Below are 14,304 nucleotides of genomic sequence, written 5' to 3' on the forward strand. Positions count from 1 at the left end.
GTGGGGGGGGGGGGGTGAAGAGAAGATAAGCAGGGGAGGACGGAGGAGGAGCAGGACATCATTTTAATGAGAATGGTCCCCCAATGGTTTAGGGTCCCAATTTCAGACAAAGATGCCATCTTTCCCATGTTTAAATAACGACATATAGAGACAGACTAAACCACCCATTAGATATAGAGTCATTGAATAATACATTCAGCAATCTACGCTTGTCAGAAGTCTTCTAGAAACCCTGCTCTAGAGAAAGATTATGAAGTCTGTGTCCCGACACACTGTTCTCAGGCTAGTTTAGTGTATGGCACACCTTATGATTAGAGATAGAATTGGGGAGGGTTAGCTGATCCTAGATCTGTGTCTCTGGAGTCAGCTAGGTCATAGATTACACACAGACACATGGAGACATCAGTATTCTACACACAATCACAGGTTACAGGGGACTCTCTCCTTCCTTTCTGTTTCTCTCTCCTGCAGAGCGGGAAAGAGGCTGACAAGCCCTCTGGTATACAGACACTCTTAATTAGGAGATTTAAAATGATGCATTCCTAATGGGCTGAGTAAAGACTGCTGAGGGATAGAAGAAGTGGGAATCATTGTCTGGCTCAAGACATATCTTCATTTTAGGGAGAGTTCCAGACAGTCCTGACATAGACCAGTGACAATTGACAGTTTATCAACATGTATGTTGTGCTGCATATTACAACAAACCTGAGCCCTCTTTCTGGTTTGGGTTTGAACAGTAATATGATTAATAAGGGGTGATATATAAACTCTGATTGGTAAAGGGCTTGAAATTCTTCCTGTGATTTGCTAAGAGCTCACATATCTATCCTTTTTGACAGGCTTAGAGTGGACATTAGTTGCCTTTAATTGGCTGACAGTGGACGATAGTCCCATTTGATTGGCTGACGGGCCCGTCAATCAACCTTACTACCTTGTCAAGGGGGGGCGCTCCTCGCAGGAAGTGCTGCCACTCTGCGTCAGAGACCTCGCCATGCTGGCGCATGATGTCCACACAAAGCATGAAGCTGAAAAAACAAAAATATGAATCATCATCATCATCATGAATATATTTGTATAGCCCATTTGATACCCAGAATGCAGCTTAAAGAAAAGGTCAAACCCCCTTTACCTGTAGATGGTCTTGTGCTGCTCAAACAGGCCGCGGGATACGTTGGTGTAGCTGGTGAGCAGGGTCTGGTCCAGGAGGATCTGCAGGCGCTCCTCCAGAACACTGCTCTTCTCTGATATCTCTATGGTGGAGTTAAAGAGCTACGGGGAGGGGGTCAGGGGAGAGAGAGAGGGAGGGAGGGAGGGGGTGATTGGGGAGACGTGAAGATGAGAAAGTCAACTTCAGAGGGAAAAAGCCCCACTGTGAATGTTGCTGATACACTATGACACAAAGGGAAAAACAACATTGCTGATTTATGAATGTCAGAGAACCAATCATTCTGGACCACAGTGACAGAAAGGTCACCTGTTTGAAGTACTTGAGGGAGAACTGGTACATGGGGTCTATCTCAGAGAGGCTGGCGATGACAAAGTACATGACGGAGCCTCGTGAGGCCACGGGCCGGTAGCGCTCCCTGGCCGCGTTGATCATCAGCTCTGTCGCCTCAGCCTCCTCCAAACGATGCTTAATGGCCTCTGACGTCACCTGGAGAGGGAGAGAGCGAGTGAGAGAGAGAGAGAGAGAGAGAAAGAGAGAAAGAAAGAAAGGGAAACCGACACAAAGACATTTGAGGGACAGGAAGAACACAAACTAGGCCTACAGAAAGATGGTTAGAAAGTCGACCACACCTGAGAGTTCAACAATCCTACTGTCTACCCCCTTGACCCCACAGTGACCCCTGACCTTTGACTCCTGCAGGGTCTGCACCAGCTCCTCGTTGTCCAGGATGTTTCCCTTGGAGTTGAAGAGCAGTTTGAGGATGCGGTCCTCGATGGCCTTCAGCTGGTTGCGGTCGGCGTTGATCCTCACAATCAGCTGGTTCCTCTGTTCCTCCAGGTCAGGACGCTCCAGACGAACCACGTCACTGTGAGGGGAGAGAGAGAAGGAACGCAAGTCAACCACTCGGTCATACCACAAGAAAACCACACACACACAGCCTGAACCCGTTTAATGAGGAGAGCGAGAGTCAGCGAGGAGAAGAGGTGTGTTGTCTACCTGAGAAGCTGGTCCTCCAGACCAGACTTGGTCACAGTGAAGTTGATGATGGTCACTTTGATACACACCTAGAAAACAGGGGGGTGAACACACATCAACAACCAATCAAATCAGACCAACCACTAATCATAACACACTAACCAGTATGAACTTCAGCAAACATCCAGCATGAATCCTAGCAGCTGTCTCTGTATGTTAGACTATCTATCTGTGACAGCTATGTCCAGACTGTACGCTGTGTGTTAGACTATCTGTGACAGCTGTGTCCAGACTGTAAGCTGTGTGTTAGACTATCTGTGACAGCTGTGTCCAGACTGTAAGCTGTGTGTTAGACTATCTGTGACAGCTGTGTCCAGACTGTACGCTGTGTGTTAGACTGTCTATCTGTGACAGCTGTGTCCAGACTGTACGCTGTGTGTTAGACTATCTGTGACAGCTGTGTCCAGACTGTAAGCTGTGTGTTAGACTGTGTGTGACAGCTGTGTCCAGACTGTACGCTGTGTGTTAGACTATCTGTGACAGCTGTGTCCAGACTGTAAGCTGTGTGTTAGACTGTCTGTGACAGCTGTGTCCAGACTGTAAGCTGTGTGTTAGACTGTGTGTGACAGCTGTGTCCAGACTGTAAGCTGTGTGTTAGACTGTCTATCTGTGACAGCTGTGTCCAGACTGTAAGCTGTGTGTTAGACTGTCTGTGACAGCTGTGTCCAGACTGTAAGCTGTGTGTTAGACTGTCTGTGACAGCTGTGTCCAGACTGTAAGCTGTGTGTTAGACTGTGTGTGACAGCTGTGTCCAGACTGTACGCTGTGTGTTAGACTGTCTATCTGTGACAGCTGTGTCCAGACTGTATGCTGTGTGTTAGACTATCTGTGACAGCTGTGTCCAGACTGTATGCTGTGTGTTAGACTGTCTGTGACAGCTGTGTCCAGACTGTACGCTGTGTGTTAGACTGTCTATCTGTGACAGCTGTGTCCAGACTGTACGCTGTGTGTTGGAACATCTATCTGTGACAGCTGTGTCCAGACTGTACGCTGTGTGTTAGACTATCTGTGACAGCTGTGTCCAGACTGTACGCTGTGTGTTAGACTGTCTGTGACAGCTGTGTCCAGACTGTACGCTGTGTGTTAGACTGTCTATCTGTGACAGCTGTGTCCAGACTGTACGCTGTGTGTTAGACTGTCTATCTGTGACAGCTGTGTCCAGACTGTACGCTGTGTGTTAGACTATCTGTGACAGCTGTGTCCAGACTGTAAGCTGTGTGTTAGACTGTCTATCTGTGACAGCTGTGTCCAGACTGTAAGCTGTGTGTTAGACTATCTGTGACAGCTGTGTCCAGACTGTACGCTGTGTGTTAGACTGTCTGTGACAGCTGTGTCCAGACTGTAAGCTGTGTGTTAGACTGTCTGTGACAGCTGTGTCCAGACTGTAAGCTGTGTGTTAGACTGTCTATCTGTGACAGCTGTGTCCAGACTGTAAGCTGTGTGTTAGACTGTCTATCTGTGACAACTGTGTCCAGACTGTAAGCTGAGTGTTAGACTGTCTGTGAAAGCTGTGTCCAGACTGTAAGCTGTGTGTTAGACTGTCTGTGACAGCTGTGTCCAGACTGTAAGCTGTGTGTTAGACTGTCTGTGACAGCTGTGTCCAGACTGTAAGCTGTGTGTTAGACTGTCTGTGACAGCTGTGTCCAGACTGTAAGCTGTGTGTTAGACTGTGTGTGACAGCTGTGTCCAGACTGTAAGCTGTGTGTTAGACTGTCTGTGACAGCTGTGTCCAGACTGTAAGCTGTGTGTTAGACTGTCTGTGACAGCTGTGTCCAGACTGTATGCTGTGTGTTAGACTGTCTGTGACAGCTGTGTCCAGACTGTATGCTGTGTGTTAGACTGTCTGTGACAGCTGTGTCCAGACTGTAGGCTGTGTGTTAGACTGTCTGTGACATCTGTGTCCAGACTGTACGCTGTGTGTTAGACTGTCTATCTGTGACAGCTGTGTCCAGACTGTAAGCTGTGTGTTAGACTATCTATCTGTGACAGCTGTGTCCAGACTGTACGCTGTGTGTTAGACTGTCTGTGACAGCTGTGTCCAGACTGTAAGCTGTGTGTTAGAACATCTATCTGTCACAGCTGTGTCCAGACTGTACGCTGTGTGTTTAAAGGGAGTTGACAGACAGATTGTGCTTTGCTGGGCCCGGGGGAATAGGTCTGAGACTAGCTCCGGTCCTGTGTTGTGGGACTGAAGAGGGCTGGAGCAGGCTGATAGGGCCTTCAAATGGCAGCAGGCGCCGCACCCGTAGGCTGGGTGAACTAAGGGGCATGGCTGTCTGGCAGGTGGGCAAGGCTGTTCCCAGCAACCAGCCATCATCATGGCCTGTGCCAGGCTGACAGCTCCTTGTGTGAGCCAACTGCTACAGTGTTCCTAGTGCCAACGTTTGGCATGGAGAGAGAAAGGGCAGGGTGTCTGTGTGAGCGTCTAATGTGGTTATTTTATGTGTTTTGTGTGGTTGAGAAACAGGTGAGAAACCAGACACTTTACTACAGTTATTGTAAACATGTATGTATTCCTTTCAATTGGTCGGCATTGGTTTTGACAAACTAAAAAGGAAATACCAATTATTCTGAGTAAATTGCTCTGGGGTGAAACATGATCCATCTGGTACTGAGGCAAAGCAAACATGACCCATCTGGTACTGAGGCAAAGCAAACATGACCCAGGCCATATTAATATAGACTGAAATGGACTGCATTCCAAAACTGCTGGGTAGAATAAATCACTAGCCAGTCAGGTGTTTTACAAGTGTTTGTCTGAAGGCTGGTGCTAATGTCAGGTTGTGTGACCCACCTCAGGCAGGTAGTGGGGGTTGGCCATCTTGGTGGTCATGTAGAACCTGAATTTCTTGTTGTAGTCAATGTCGGAGTCTCCAAGGCGGATGAGGGTGCGGCCGCCCGCCACAAACGTCTGCTTCAGCAGGATGGGCTCCAGAGCCGGGTCCACAGTCTCCTTCAGCTACTCACACACAACCAGGACACAAAATGGACGTCACGCTGGTCAGTTTTACCATTCTTCCTATTCCAAGTCAACTCACTCAGGTCTCTTTGCTAACTCTAGACCCAAAATGGAGGTTAGAGCTGTCCCCTGAGACGAATCTCCGAGGTGAACCGTGACCTACAATGGCTGCCATAGTACTGACCTCCTCCAGCAGTACGGGCATGCCCATGCGGATGGCGTTCTCCAGGGTTCGCAGGAAACCAGAGTCGGTCAGCTTGATCACCTTCAGACCGTTCTTGGTCTCCTTGGAACGGATCCAACGGTTGGCCTGGAGACGGACCAGACACAGTTACATAAAGCATTTTAAATGAGGGATCATTTGTTTTGTTTCAGATAGGTTGTGATTGTGTAGCTAAATCATCTCAATGCCACAAGGGACAGAACGTCCATATTGTCCCTTTAAAGTATTCATGTGACCACCATTGAGGGGTCATGAAAATTCCTCTCATACCAGAAAGTCACTATATTGCCCATGACACAGGTGTTCAACTCATTCCACAGAGGGCAGAGTGTCCCCGGGTTTTCGCTCCTCCCTTTTACTTGATTGATGAATTAAGGTCACTAATTAGTCAGGAACTCCACACACCTGGTTGTCTAGGGCTTAATTGAAATGAAAAAACTAAAACCTGCAGACACCAGGCCCTCCATGGAATGAGTTTGACACCCCTGGTGATTCATGAACCCGGCAGGTCTGAATCACTCTCATCGACATGAATGAAAACTGACAAACAGAACTGCACTACATTTGAGTCAGTCGACAGACAAGCCGTGTGTGTGTGAGTCTATTTGTGTGCGTTTGAGCTGGTCTGCGCCAGCCGAACAATGAAGTGTCCCCATGCTAGGCTGTCAGCAAGCCTCCCTGCCTGCTTAACTCCCTGTCTCTCCCCATCTCCATCGCGGCCTGTGCATGGCAGACAGAACCAGTCACCAGACCGCTCCCTGGGGCAGCGGCCCAAAGAAAGAGAGGAGAAGGAGAAAGAAACAAAAGATGACAGGAAGCAACATAAGAGGTGTCAGGGGACTGGAGCTAAGAGTCAAACTACAGAGTGGCCAAGCGCGTGGAGTGAGTGTGATTACAACACAGAGAGAGTGGGAATAGACTTAGTGTCTCAGGGCTGTTGTCTCCTGTTGTGGCCTTGTTCCAGGCTGGGGTCTGGGAATGGGAGGTAGGGTTTGTTCCAGGCTGGGGTCTGGGAATGGGAGGTAGGGTTTGTTCCAGGCTGGGGTCTGGGAATGGGAGTCAGGGTTTGTTCCAGGCTGGGGTCTGGGAATGGGAGGTAGGGTTTGTTCCAGGCTGGGGTCTGGGAATGGGAGGTAGGGTTTGTTCCAGGCTGGGGTCTGGGAATGGGAGGTAGGGTTTGTTCCAGGCTGGGGTCTGGGAATGGGAGGAGGGTTTGTTCCAGGCTGGGGTCTGGGAATGGGAGGTAGGGTTTGTTCCAGGCTGGGGTCTGGGAATGGGAGGTAGGGTTTGTTCCAGGCTGGGGTCTGGGAATGGGAGGCAGGGTTTGTTCCAGGCTGGGGTTATGGAATGGGAGTCAGGGTTTGTTCCAGGCTGGGGTCTGGGAATGGGAGTCAGGGTTTGTTCCAGGCTGGGAATGGGAGTCAAGGTTTGTTCCAGGCTGGGGAACGGGAATGGGAGTCAGGGTTTGTTCCAGGCTGGGGTCTGGGAATGGGAGTCAGGGTTTGTTCCAGGCTGGGGTTATGGAATGGGAGTCAGGGTTTGTTCCAGGCTGGGGTCTGGGAATGGGAGTCAGGGTTTGTTCCAGGCTGGGAATGGGAGTCAGGGTTTGTTCCAGGCTGGGGTCTGTGAATGGGAGTCAGGGTTTGTTCCAGGCTGGGGTTATGGAATGGGAGTCAGGGTTTGTTCCATGCTGGGGTCTGGGAATGGGAGTCTGGCCTTGTTCCAGGCTGGGAATGGGAGTCAGGCCTTGTTCCAGGCTGGGAATGGGAGTCAGGGTTTGTTCCAGGCTGGGGTCTGGGAATGGGAGTCAGGGTTTGTTCCAGGCTGGGGTCTGGGAGTCAGGGTTTGTTCCAGGCTGGGGTCTGGGAATGGGAGTCAGGGTTTGTTCCAGGCTGGGGTGTGGGAATGGGAGTCAGGGTTTGTTCCAGGCTGGGGTCTGGGAATGGGAGTCAGGGTTTGTTCCAGGCTGGGGTCTGGGAATGGGAGTCAGGGTTTGTTCCAGGCTGGGGTCTGGGAATGGGAGTCAGGGTTTGTTCCAGGCTGGGGTCTGGGAATGGGAGTCAGGGTTTGTTCCAGGCTGGGGTCTGGGAATGGGAGTCAGGGTTTGTTCCAGGCTGGGAATGGGAGTCAGGCCTTGTTCCAGGCTGGGAATGGGAGTCAGGCCTTGTTCCAGGCTGGGAATGGGAGTCAGGGTTTGTTCCAGGCTGGGGTCTGGGAATGGGAGTCAGGGTTTGTTCCAGGCTGGGGTCTGGGAGTCAGGGTTTGTTCCAGGCTGGGGTCTGGGAATGGGAGTCAGGGTTTGTTCCAGGCTGGGAATGGGAGTCAGGGTTTGTTCCAGGCTGGGGAACGGGAATGGGAGTCAGGGTTTGAGCCACAACACAGTACAACACAACTGTTATTTTAGCAGATGTAGCCACAGAAACATAACTCTGGGCATCAGAGCCAATACAAGAATAGACTAGAAATACAACTTGACAAGTAGCGTATTACAAAGTATAACATTAATAAATATTTGCAACACCATCGCATATAAAGGTACCTGTGATTAAAATATGTGTTATAGAATCTCAATCAAATATATGAATACGACTGAATCCAGAAGAGATGAAAAGTGTGGTAATACAAATACTTCTAATTGATTGATTGATTGGTTGAATGATTTAAGACAAAAAGCACTGATTTGCTATCGGCTGGGTCACCTGATCCTGAGGGTCGATCATGAGTGGCCAGCGGCGCCCACGGGTAACCAGGATTCCATTCTCAGTGGAAACGGTGTCCCGGGGCAACCCCTCGGCGTTCCACAGGCGGATCTCATAGGGGTCGCCCAGGATGTTGATGAGGCTGAAGCTGGCACTGATGGGGATGCTCAACTCCTGGCATCGCACAATCCACTGGTCTATCAGCTACACAGACACACACATGTTTATCAACAATCAGAGCCTTGTATATTCAGGATGAATGAACATTCCCAAATCATCTGACTCCATAACCATCTGCCATAACAGATAGTGGTAGTATTGACAGACAGTACAGAGACAGTGGTAATATTGACAGACAGTACAGAGACAGTAGTAATATTGACAGACAGTATAGACACAGTGGTAGTATTGACAGTACATAGACAGTGGTAGTATTGACAGACAGTATAGACACAGTGGTAGTATTGACAGACAGTACAGACACAGTGGTAGTATTGACAGACAGTACAGAGACAGTGGTAGTATTGACAGACAGTACAGAGACAGTGGTAGTATTGACAGTACATAGACAGTGGTAGTATTGACAGACAGTATAGACACAGTGGTAGTATTGACAGCACATAGACAGTGGTAGTATTGACAGACAGTACAGAGACAGTGGTAGTATTGACAGACAGCACAGAGACAGTGGTAGTATTGACAGACAGTACAGAGACAGTGGTGATATTGACAGACAGTATAGAGACAGTGGTAGTATTGACAGACAGTACAGAGACAGTGGTAGTATTGACAGACAGTACAGAGACAGTAATAGTATTGACAGACAGTACAGACACCGTGGTAGTATTGACAGACAGTACATAGACAGCAGTAGTATTGACAGACAGCCAGAGAGACCCAGTGGGTTGAGGTGAGTGAGAGCCATTAGGCCAGAGTGCCAGTGTGGGCAGGGAGTCTGACACAAGGTCTGGCTCTCCGTCTGGCCCGAGGGAGAGAGGTAGGCACAGACACACTGTCTGGAACAGGCAGGCTTGTGTGCAGTATATAACAGTTAGTAAGGAACGTGTATAAAGTTACATCATACATACCAGGTGTCTCCAGGCCAAGGGGAAGGCTATGTAGTTTAGAACAGTTATAATGCAACATACTGTGCTAGGTTAAAGTGAGAATTAGCGTGCTGTATATAAAGGTTGTACCAGTTGTCTATAGTGCATTGTGAAGGCTCCGTAGTACGCCACGCAGGCTGCAGCGATGAAGACGTTTCCCACCACGTTATGGATCTCCTGTTCAAACAGTTCAATGCTCTCCTGCCAGCGAACCTGCTCATCCCCCAGAGCTGCTGTCAGCTTCCCTGCACGGCCCAGCCTCGCCTCGGTCAGAGCCATGGTCTTAGCTGGGGGTGAAAGGGGGGGAGACGGTAAGGGGAGGGAGAGGGGAAGGAAAGTGAGGGAGAGGATGGGAGGCAGAGAAAGTTCATGAAGCAGACAGCACACAGAAGAGATTACAGTCCTAACATGTTCCTGGAACTTGGGCTTGTCTTTGAAAACATTGTGGGAACTTTAAGTGCCAACATGATGGAAATCATGTGCCAAAATCTGTCAAACTCAGTCTTACCCAGACCCTCCTCTCTAACTCTTACCCAGACCCTCCTCTCTACATCTTACCCAGACCCTACTCTCTAACTCTTACCCAGACCCTCCTCTCTAACTCTTACCCAGACCCTCCTCTCTAACTCTTACCCAGACCCTCCTCTATAACTCTTACCCAGACCCTCCTATCTACATCTTACCCAGACCCTCCTCTTTAACTCTTACCCAGACCCTCCTCTATAACTCTTACCCAGACCCTCCTATCTACATCTTACCCAGACCCTCCTCTATAACTCTTACCCAGACCCTTCTCTCTACATCTTACCCAGGCCCTCCTCTATAACTCTTACCCAGACCCTCCTCTCTACATCTTACCCAGACCCTCCTCTCTAACTCTTACCCAGACCCTCCTCTCTAACTCTTACCCAGACCCTCCTCTCTAACTCTTACCCAGACCCTCCTGTCTAACTCTTACCCAGACCCTCCTCTCTAACTCTTACCCAGACCCTCTTCTCTACATCTTACCCAGACCCTCCACTCTAACTCTTACCCAGGCCCTCCTCTCTAACTCTTACCCAGGCCCTCCTCTCTAACTCTTACCCAGGCCCTCCTCTCTAACTCTTACCCAGGCCCTCTTCTCTAACTCTTACCCAGGCCCTCCTCTCTAACTCTTACCCAGGCCCTCCTCTCTAACTCTTACCCAGGCCCTCCTCTCTACCTCTTACCCAGACCTTCCTCTCTAACTCTTACCCAGACCCTCCTCTCTAACTCTTACCCAGACCCTCCTCTCTAACTCTTACCCAGACCCTCCTCTCTAACTCTTACCCAGATCCTCCTCTATAACTCTTACCCAGGCCCTCCTCTCTAATTCTTACCCAGGCCCTCCTCTCTACATCTTACCCAGACCCTCCTCTCTAACTCTTACCCAGACCCTCCTCTCTACATCTTACCCAGGCCCTCCTCTCTAACTCTTACCCAGGCCCTCCTCTCTACCTCTTACCCAGACCCTCCTCTCTAACTCTTACCCAGACCCTCCTCTATAACTCTTACCCAGACCCTCCTCTCTAACTCTTACCCAGACCCTCCTCTCTAACTCTTACCCAGACCCTCCTCTATAACTCTTACCCAGACCCTCCTCCCTAACTCTTACCCAGGCCCTCCTCTCTACCTCTTACCCAGACCCTCCTGTCTAACTCTTACCCAGAACCTCCTCTCTACCTCTTACCCAGACCCTCCTTCTCTGCGATGCTCTGGTCAAACTGGTCCTGGAGGATTTTAATCTTGTTCTGTACTTCCTGTAGCTGGGCCTGCTTCTCCTTCAGGGTTGCCATGGTAGCGTTCAGCTCCATCTGCAGCCAGAAGGGTGGGATATAAAAACAAATACCTAATACTGTACTTAGTAAAGAACATCTGACACAGCACTTTCTGTTGACGTTTTCTCTTCCAATCGGAACCAGTGGGCGGATGGCGTGTGTGCGTGTGTGTGTGTGCCATTGACCTGTGCGGCAGCCAATCTTTCTTTCTTGGGTCCAACCTCCTTCAGGACTCTGGAGTAGAGGTCCATGGCCCGGACCCACATACACATGGACTTGCAGGCCTTGGACACCTTTTCCACCTTCTCAGGGACAAAGTCCGGGTTGTTCACGTACTTCTGAAGCTAAAAAAACCAACAACAATTAAAATCATCATTAGTTAGTTTGTATCCCAAACAGCACCCTATACAGTGCACTACTGTTGACCAGAGCTCTATTCTCTATATAGTGCACTACTTTTGACCAGATTTAGGGGGGTTCTGCAAATGCAGTGAAAGAAATACAAACAAATAATGAAGCCAATACAGGAAGACATGAATAGAAGATGATCAAAAAACAACAATGTCCAAAAGAGTTAGTGACCTTCTGGAGGATCTGGGGCTTAATGTTTTCCTTGTCATATTCCATCAGCTTCCTGAGGAAGTAGGAGTCACCCAGCACCTGCTTGGCACTGGACCAGTCAGGTCTGGAGAGGTGGGAGAGGTGGGAGAGGGAGAGGGAGAGAGGGAGAGAGAGAGAGAGAGAGAGAGAGAGAGAGAGAGAGAGAGAGAGAGAGAGAGAGAGAGAGAGAGAGAGAGTTGAAGTAAATAGAGAGAGAGACAGTGTGTGTGTGTGTGTGTGTGTGTGTGTGTGTGTGTGTGTGTGTGTGTGTGTGCGTGCGTGCGTGCGTGCGTGCGTGTGTGTGTGAGATACAGCTGGAGTCATGCTAGCTAACAGGCCTGCTATGAATACAGAAAGGAAGCAGCAGAGAAAACACCAGCCACCGATCCAGATGACATATCATTCTATCAGACAGACAGAGACAAGAGGACATGATGAGTCTTCACTCTCTTCTTGTCAAGCAGAGCAGTAGTAGATTACTAACTGACCTCAGCCAGTCTCCCATACTGGACCCTACAGCTACCTTGTCTATGGGTCCAATGACAACATATTCCCTGTCGGGTTTGTATGCAGGGATGGTAATGTATCTAGCCCAGTAGCCCGAGGCTAGTACTGATCAGCTTGTAGAAAATGTACCCAACTAGGCCACCGGCTAGATACATTTTGTCTTTTTAAATATCACACGGCCTAGATTTCCATCGCAAGTTCCATCCCAGTGTGTCTGCATTGGGAGTCACTGGTACATTAGTATCAGTTGTTGCTACGTTAGCGATCCATCCATTGGCAGCCTCATATGGCATTGAAGTTCAACAATAATATGCTATTAGCTAATACATTAGTTAACCCTTCATGGACTGACTTGTTGCAGAGACAATGATTACATTATCAATCTGTATCCAAGCATCGTCAGCTGACTGACATGCAGCTGAGATACTATCTCCCAAGAGAATACTCATCAGTTATCGTCACAGCTGAGATACTATCTCCCAATAGAATACTCGTCAGTTATCGTCACAGCTGTGGATATACCCCCTCAAACAGACACCACGACGGCCCACAAGGAACTTCACAGGACTCTATGTAAACCATATATCCTGAGGCTGCATTTATTGTAGCTGGGGATTTGAACAAAGCAAATTTGAGAACAAGGCTACCTAAATTCTATCAGCATATTGATTGCAGCACATACACTTGATCACTGCTACTCTAACTTACTTCCGCGGTGCATACAAGGCACTCCTTTCGGCAAATCCGACCACGACTCCATCTTGCTCCTACCGTCTTATAGGCAGAAACTGAAAGAGGATGTACGCATGACTAGAACCATTCAACGCTGGTCTGACCAATCGGAATCCACGCTTCAAGATTGTTTTGATCACGCGGACTGGGAAATGTTCCGGGCATCGGTCTATATGCTGCCTCGGTGAGTGAGATTATTAGGAAGTGCATTGGAGATGTTGTACCCACTGTGACTATTAAAACCTACCCTAACCAGAAACCATGGATGGATCGCGCAAAACTGAAAGCGCGAACTACCACATTCAACCATGGAAAGAGGACTGGGAATATGGCCGAATATAAACAGTGTAGTTATTCCCTCCGCAAAGCACTCAAACAAGCGAAATGTCGTTATAGGGACAAAGTGGAGTCGCAATTCAACAGCTCAGATACGAGACGTATGTTGCAGGGTCTACAGATAATCACGGATTTAAAAAACAAAACCAGCCACGTCACAGACACCGACGTCTTACTTCCAGACACACTAAACACCTTCTTTGTCAGCTTTGAGGATAATACAGTGCCACCGGCACGGCCCAGTAACAAGGACCGCGTCCCCCCCCCCTCTCCTTCTCTGTGGCCACCACATGCTTCAAGATGGCCACCGTTGTTCCTTTACCCAAGAAGGCAAAGATAACTGAACTAAATGACTACCGCCCCATAGCACTCAATTCTGTCATCATGAAGTGCTTTGAGAGACTAGTCAAGGATCATATCACCTCCACCCTAGACCCACTTCAGTTTGCATACCGCCCCAACAGGTCCATAGACGATGCAATCGCCATTACAGTGCACACTGCCCTATCCCATCTGTTCAAGAGGAATGCCTGTTCATTGACTACAGCTCAGCATTCCACGATACAGTAGTACTCTCCAAGCTCATCATCAAGCTGGAGGCCCTGGGTCTCAACCCCGCCCTGTGCAATTGGGTCCTGGACTTTCTGACGGGCCGCTCCCAGGTTTTGAAGGTAGGAAACAACATCTCCACTTTGCTGACCCTCAACACTGATGCCCCACAAGGGTGCGTGCTCAGCCCCCTCCTGTACTCTCTGTTCACCCAACAGCAGAGGGAGCACCCCCCTATCCACATCGAAGGGACAGCAGTGGAGAAGGTGGAAAGTTCCTCAGCGTACACATCACAGACAAACTGAAATGGTCCACCCACACATACCTCAGGAGGCTGAAGAAATGTGGCTTGTCACTTAAACCCTGACAAACTTTTACAGATGCACAAACGAGAGCATCCTGTCGGGCTGTATCACCGCCTGGTACAGCAACTGCTCCGCCCACAACCGTAAGACTCTCCAGAGGGTAGTGAGGTCTGCACAACGCATCACCGGGGGCAAACTACCTGCCCTCCAGGACACCTACACCACCCGATGTCACAGGAAGGCCAAAAAGATCATCAAGGACAACAACCACCCGAGCCACTGCCTGTTC

The 14,304-nt window shown here is 49.3% G+C and overlaps 1 protein-coding gene across 1 annotated transcript in view; it reads right to left on the reverse strand.

Moving 5' to 3' along the window:
- LOC129845846 (dynein axonemal heavy chain 6-like) overlaps positions 1 to 14,304 on the reverse strand; it is an 86,927-nt gene that overhangs the window by 41,664 nt on the left and 30,959 nt on the right. The window contains exons 10-21 of the mRNA XM_055913770.1: positions 11,569 to 11,671; positions 11,172 to 11,330; positions 10,899 to 11,022; positions 9,281 to 9,477; positions 8,085 to 8,288; positions 5,347 to 5,472; positions 4,998 to 5,162; positions 2,165 to 2,232; positions 1,853 to 2,033; positions 1,475 to 1,654; positions 1,130 to 1,269; positions 932 to 1,025 (exon numbers count right to left, since the gene is read on the reverse strand). Coding sequence (XP_055769745.1) covers positions 932 to 1,025; positions 1,130 to 1,269; positions 1,475 to 1,654; positions 1,853 to 2,033; positions 2,165 to 2,232; positions 4,998 to 5,162; positions 5,347 to 5,472; positions 8,085 to 8,288; positions 9,281 to 9,477; positions 10,899 to 11,022; positions 11,172 to 11,330; positions 11,569 to 11,671 — 1,741 coding nt within the window. The remainder of the gene's footprint in view (positions 1 to 931; positions 1,026 to 1,129; positions 1,270 to 1,474; positions 1,655 to 1,852; positions 2,034 to 2,164; positions 2,233 to 4,997; positions 5,163 to 5,346; positions 5,473 to 8,084; positions 8,289 to 9,280; positions 9,478 to 10,898; positions 11,023 to 11,171; positions 11,331 to 11,568; positions 11,672 to 14,304) is intronic.

The sequence above is a fragment of the Salvelinus fontinalis genome, unplaced genomic scaffold (genome assembly GCF_029448725.1).
Source record: "Salvelinus fontinalis isolate EN_2023a unplaced genomic scaffold, ASM2944872v1 scaffold_0381, whole genome shotgun sequence".
In the NCBI taxonomy this organism is placed as follows: domain Eukaryota; kingdom Metazoa; phylum Chordata; class Actinopteri; order Salmoniformes; family Salmonidae; genus Salvelinus; species Salvelinus fontinalis.